The sequence below is a fragment of the Dermochelys coriacea genome, chromosome 2, assembly GCF_009764565.3.
Source record: "Dermochelys coriacea isolate rDerCor1 chromosome 2, rDerCor1.pri.v4, whole genome shotgun sequence".
Lineage (NCBI taxonomy): Eukaryota > Metazoa > Chordata > Testudines > Dermochelyidae > Dermochelys > Dermochelys coriacea.
In genome coordinates this window covers 205,923,528-205,930,487 of record NC_050069.1, presented here as the reverse complement: position 1 = coordinate 205,930,487, position 6,960 = coordinate 205,923,528, and the positions used below count along the sequence as shown (strand labels likewise).

Genomic DNA, 6,960 nt, shown 5'->3' with positions numbered 1-6,960 from the left:
GTTTAGAAGACGTCGCTTTAAGCAGAAGATAGTTAATATGGACCAAAGGCTGCTACAGATGTTTCAACTGTGAAATTCTATAAAGGAGTAGGTCCTATCAGAACCCCCAGTCCTGCGTTGGGGATAATGTCTAGCGCTGCACTCTTTCTGCAGCATGCCTCCCCATAGGAACATATGGCCAGCATTACTATGGCACTACTGAAGCTTACACCTTCAGCTTGTACCAACATAAAGCTTGCTTACATGAAGGTTAAATAGCTGTTCTTCCACAGGATATAAGATGTTAAGGAAATGTACACAAACCACACAAATCTAACTAAACAATGATAATTTATTAATACCTCTGCTTAAAAAAATTGAAAGAAGAAAAGAAAAGAAAGACTGATCATAAGATCAATGAGCTGGACCTCAAACAATATTGGCCTTGCCTCATAACAGCATAAATAATACAGGTAAGAGAGAGCCACAGAGAGTGAATTAACTGCCTTTATTTTTATACCAGTGAATTCCAATATTACTATGGGCATGCAGAATTAAAGCCAAGTCTTCTACACATGTGGTAAAAGATGTATATATTGGTTGGTTGTTTTAATGTATTATCATTGTAACCTAACATTCACCTTTAGTTAACCTTTACAGAAGTAACTGCATATATGACAATTGTTGCAGTGCTGTCACTGGTACATGTAACTCATGCATTTCAAACATTCACATACAGGATTTATCACAAAGCAGAAACAAATGGCCCATATAAAAATGAGACCTGAGTGTGAGGCTTATAACCTTAAATTCCTTTGATTGCAAACTTGTTACATTTGCATGTAGCATATTCAATATTCTTCCCACATAAAATTTGCTCTTTAAACACCTACTAATAAACAAATACATCAATTACCCTGAATGCTATTGGAGCTCACATACCATTTGACCAACTTTTCTGAAAAATAAAAACTATATATAATCTATACAGCATATAGACTGAAGGAGAATCCATTAACACACTATTATGATATTAGTCCTATAGAGATATGAAAATAAGGATATATATTTAATAGTACTGAATGCTAGACGAGAGTAGAAACAGACAGCAATGGATAGGACAGGAAATCTGGAGTGTAGAACTTGACCAAATAACTGATTAAGATCAGGTGGATGAGGAAAAGAAAGGGGAAAGTAATGACCTCTGGTGTAGAAACCAAAGTGAAAGTGAATGACTAAATGTCCACATTTTAATTTTCACAATAATTTTTATGCTATCCTGGAAAGATCTAAACTAAACCATCCTGGTCCCCGTGGGATCAGTAATAATGCAGAATACAGCTAGCTTGACAAAGGATAAGAAAATGAATAGTGTTAAATTTTTGCCTTCTTTTATAGTCTGATCTCCTAGAAGACCATATTCCCTGGCCATTCTACAGTTTGTCCATCCAGTTTGGCCTTTGTGTTCAACAGCTGTGGGCCCTGTATGAATCACTTGTATATGCATACATACACGCACACATACACACACACACATATCTACATATCTCAACTTCTTATCTACTGTATAAACTGTCAGTAAAGTCAATCAGTTCCTTTCCCTGATTTGCTGTCCTTAAAAACACTTACTGGACTGAATCCACCTGTAAGGGTTTTGGTTAATTTGTAGTCATTGAAACTATAATATATGCAGCTACAACGCATACAAAGTTCACATTGTAGTAAAAGAGTATATAGTCTCTATAAACACCGCATCCGGGATATGCCTTGTGTTTATGCTGAGAAAGTCTAAAAACAAAAACCCTGAAGAGTTTGTATTTAGGTCTAACAGTACTAAGTTGAGGTATTGTTGTCTTGTTACACAATATTCCTGTTTAGTGAAATTCAGTTTTCCAGTGGTTTAGTCTGGTGGTTCTGACAAAGAGCAGTTCCCATAAGCAGCCAGGTGAAACACAAGTCTTACTGGCAAACACTGTTTGACATTTTTCTGTTAAGACAGGATGCAGTGGTCCTATTTTCTTCCAGTCGGACTTATTAAAAAAAAACACATCTCAAAGAGCCATCAGCAGCATGATATTTGTTTTTTCCCCCACACAGAGGTTTTGTAGATTTCCCAGTCCTTCTCAGATTGATGATAGTGTAGCACCTGGTGTTTCTGTTACATGTGGGATGCTACCCACCTCCATTTTTCCTTCATGTGAAATACCGACACTGTGTAGAGTCAATATAACAATAAGAAGTACACCACAATTTTCCATAAGACCTAAGACAAAAAAGAATGTGCATCAGTTGCAATGTATGAAATATTTGACCATTAATGCATTTTTTCTCCTTTATAAATTACAAATATTGTATATAGATTGGCTGTGCCTAATTTGCTAGAACACTTTAGTATTCAAATTGCCAACACATTGTACATAGGCTCTGGCAGTAGCTTTCTGGAGGAATCAAGTCCATTCACATAAATATAAAGACAAGAAACACCAACTACCAATACATCTGACAGCAAAACAGTGGTACAATTTCCAGCTATACTCTATGTCATTCACCACTGCCAGTGAAGTTGATCCAGTAAAGTCCAATATACACTAGGGGTAAAATTCAGACCCTATTGAAGTCAATGGGAATTTTTCTAATCCTACTTCCTCCACAAATTCATTGTATAATCTTAGGTAAATCACATAGGGCCTAATCCAAAACCCAATGAGTCAATGAATGTCTTTCTGTTGATTTCAGTAGACATTAGATTGCGTCCATAAATTCCATGCCTCAATTGTCCATTTCTGTGAAATAGGGATAACGATACATACACATCATGATGAAGCACTTTGAGATACCTGGTGAAAAACACTATATAGGTGCCAATTTTGGTATCGTGTGTACGTGTGTAGGAGGCAGGAGAAATTGTCTTAGATTCATTGATTTCAATTGAGCTGAGATGATTTATGCAAGCTAAAGCTCTGACCCCAAGATTTTTATACAAATGCAATTTTGATGAGGGTTTTTAAAAAAGACGACTTAAATGATCTTTCACAATCTAGGAATAGTTGAGTTTTCTCATAAGTCACTAGTGGTTTTCAGTGTCTCCATTTTTATGGTACCCAGCTTAAGACAATGAAGGGGAGACTGATTTTTCAGAAGGGAGTTGCCCACCACATTCTGAAAGCCAGACCCCTGGAAGACATATCAAGTTGTCACCTAAAATTCAGACACCCCAATAACTAGACACTTTTGTAAATCTTGGCCTAAGCAATCGATCCTATCGAGCTGTGCAACCTCTTAGTCTGTGACTGTTCCAGCAATTGCACTATGAGGATTAACATAACAGGCAGTTTGCAGAAATGTCCTGTGGTTTCTTATCCCTGTCAATTAGCACATTATAGTTTCACAAACTATGAGCACTCTGCAGATAATTTCATTTACAAATTAAATGTTTCCTGCTAGATAGTAATGATACCTGACAGTGAGATAGAGGTATGACTATTGGAGGTAAAATGCTGACCAGAGGAAGCCACTTACACAAATGCAGACCAGCCAAATCAACAATAAGCAGATGTTGCAATGAAGGATGCTGCCAAGCAGAATTACAATTTTGCTTTTGTTTAATATTTTTTGCAGATAGTTCTGGTCTTTGAAAATGCCTGCACTAATTTACGACTGACTGGTTCAGAATCAAAGGAATTCCAGGTGGTAGACCCACAAGCTGGGCTCTTTCCCAGTAAAGGTGACATGCAAAGGATGAAATTGGCTTTGTGCCTTTTTTCCTTTCTTACCATGTAAATAACATGTCCTTATTTTTACAGCAGAAATTCTGGACTTGCCTACTCTTGAAAATGTTATGAAAACTAGTCTATTGAGAACATCAGAAAAGCAAGAAAGCTGAGATTCTCCAAGATATATTAACACATTAAGGGCAATTATGCCCATATATGCAACATGTGCGTACAATTCTCATTAACCACAATAGGAATCACATGCATGTAGCTGAGAGTTGAATTTAGCCCTAAAAGTCAATACAATACAGTTAGACTATATATGAACATCATTTCCAATTCATGCTTTAATAACCACACATGCTTTAGTGAAATACATTCTTGCAGTATTCTTTTATTTTTAGTGCTCAGCCAAAAAATAAAATGAAAATAGGTTTGTCCATACCCAGGGAGATATGTTTTACATGTCAAATATCCAAAATCTTTTCCATCACAATCTTCTACTCCCTCATGTCGGTAGCCATCTCCACAGTAAGCATGGTGGCATCCTAATGAATATGCAAGAAAAGGGCACCTTCACAACTGAGACAACCAAGTCAAGGATGCAGGAAAGACAAGCAGGACCATATTATTAAGGGCACAACATGAAACAGGGAACCAACTGGCATCACAGTAAGACTGCCCACTCAGAAATGGCTGGTTGCTCTTCATTATAAAGAATGTTCTTTGACTCAAATTGAAGTGATTAGGAAAAGGGAACGATTTAGGTTAGACAGAGCTCTAGGAATTAACCAAAGGAAGCATAAAATATGCTTAGGATAGACTTTGGGAGTTGGATTTTCAAAAGCACCTATGTGACTTAGGAGCACAAATTCCATTGAAAGCTGTGGGACTAGTGCTCCTAAATCATATAGGTGTTTTTGAAAATCCCAACCTGACTCTCTCCTTGGCATCCCATAATATCCAAGTATATCTACTGAAAGTAGGTTCCCCTACACAAGGATGTGTTATGTAGATCTATTGTTTCTCCATTAAAAAAAATCCCATGTATCTGTGTACAGTGACTGCCAATGCAATGTCAATAGGCATGCAAGGTTACCCCAGGATGGGAGAGCAGAATTATTTCCTGTTCCAAGCAGCAGGAAGTAAGCTATCCAAGTCAGTAGCAAAACTCCCATTGACTTAAGTGGGAATAGGCCTTGGCTAGATCCAAACTGTGGTATTCAGAGAGACTTTGGATTGGTAATCGTGAACCAACCTTGACTTTTTATAGCAATTGCTGTCTGTATCACTGTAATCATTTTTGGCTGGTCAATAACTGGCATTTGATTTTAAAGTCTGTGATTTTTCTAAGCATAACTTTAAAAGTTGACAGGTTTCAGAGTAGCAGCCGTGTTAGTCTGTATTCGCAAAAAGAAAAGGAGTACTTGTGGTACCTTAGAGACTAACAAATTTATTAGAGCATAAGCTTTCGTGAAGTGAGCTGTAGCTCACGAAAGCTTATGTTCTAATAAATTTGTTAGTCTCTAAGGTGCCACAAGTACTCCTTTTCTTTTTTTAAAAGTTGAGACCACTTTCATTTAGCTCTGAAGCAAAAGTTAAAGGGAATTTAATCATTGTTAAGCAAACTACATTGATTAAACAAGCATGCAGAAGGAGTGGGGGAGTTGAGGATAATTATGAAAATTTGGTAATTTACTAATTGTTTATTTGTTAGAAGGAAGGGTGGTCTCCCCTGGAAATAACTCACTTATTCACCAGCGATTTGTCAGAAATTGTTGCTTCTATATAAAGAACAATTAATCTGTTATACAATTAAATCAATCCAAAAGTTAGCTGTTTTCTTTTGATTCAGTCATAAGAGAATCACTGGCAGAAGTACATAGGTCCATGTATGAATGTTTGTTTAGTTTTTATGGATGCTTAGTTTTCAGCTTTTTTGTCACATCAGTGTCATAACTGCATAGCTCCCAAGGGTTCTAGTCACTGGAAACTATGCTCAGTTAATAGCACTCTATAGTAATGTGATGGGTTTTCTGGGACAGAGTGTGCTCACAAAGAAAGGGGGTGGATAGAAAAGGGACAAAAGAAGCTTTCATTTTTCAGAGTCAACAAACTCATTCTGCATTGTGAAAAAGGCTCATCTCTCCTATGTTCTTCTACTAAAAGTGACTAGAAAGTAGTGAAGAGCTGCTGTATGTCTGGGGAAGGGATGAGGTGATGAATGCCAGAGGTAGCTCTAAAGTTATTCTCCATGTTTTTATGCTATCATTTGGCCTCTGCTTTCAGTGACCAGCTAAATGAAAGCTAAGTTTACTTAGCATGAAGCAGTCTTGGGTAGACCTAGAAGTGCACATATTGAGTCAAAATCTGATTCCACTGAAGTCAATGGAAAAACTGCAGATAATCTCAATGGGACCAGGATCTGGCCCATTATTAATTCCTTCTAGCAGAAATAGGAACATTTGTGTCCCAATATCCTGGACAAATTCCTAGCTGGGAAATTAGATCTTGCCTACCTAAAATCCTCACCTGTAGCCTCAACTGGTTAGAGCAGTCATCTCCACTTCCTGTCCTAAATGTTTGTACGATGCACTAACAAGGCACAGTCTTGCACTCAAAATCCCAATGATTTCCATGGAAGTTCTGCATATAAATCAATTGCAGATCAGGCCCTTTAAAATACATTTGTCATGTTCTAACTCAGAGGGGATTCCTGTTTGTGAAGTGTGAAAAGCATATTTGGGATCCTTTGAGATAAAAGGCTACATACAAGTTATTATTTTGCCTAGAGTTTATAGCAACTTGCATGCCTGATCTACTCAAAATGCAGCTGTCGTACCTTCCTTTTCAACATCGGTGTTCAGTTTGCAAACAGTCGCCTAAAGGTCCCACATAAGACATCACGGACTGCACATGTGATTGACATTATGGTTTGTTTAAAGAAAGAAATAACACTTCCTACATGTGACTTACTTATACAGTCATCTGTCACAATAGTATTGCCATCATCACATTCTTCCCCATCCTGGATGATGCCATCTCCACAGGTGCTGCCATCCTCTACAGGGTAATCCACGGGATAGAAAGGGGTAAGCTATCCAAATAAACACATGACAATTACCAGAACTGAACTATCAGAGTGTTGTTATCATTAAAAAGGTAAAGTGGGTGACAGAGATGGGTACAAGCCACATAGTTTGGATCCAAATGAGATCTTTGCCAAAGTTTGGGGTTTTCCAGGATTTGGTGTGGCCTACTACTGAGC

General features: G+C 37.6%; 1 protein-coding gene across 1 annotated transcript in view; it reads right to left on the bottom strand.

Moving 5' to 3' along the window:
* Window positions 1-311: 311 nt before the first annotated feature.
* The window catches only part of COLQ (collagen like tail subunit of asymmetric acetylcholinesterase), a 65,931-nt gene continuing 59,282 nt past the window's right edge, over window positions 312-6,960 (bottom strand). Inside the window, exons 15-17 of the mRNA XM_038388271.2 lie at window positions 6,669-6,789; window positions 4,138-4,240; window positions 312-2,242 (exon numbers count right to left, since the gene is read on the bottom strand). Of these exons, the coding sequence (XP_038244199.1) occupies window positions 2,173-2,242; window positions 4,138-4,240; window positions 6,669-6,789 (294 nt within the window). The 3' untranslated portion in view covers window positions 312-2,172. The remainder of the gene's footprint in view (window positions 2,243-4,137; window positions 4,241-6,668; window positions 6,790-6,960) is intronic.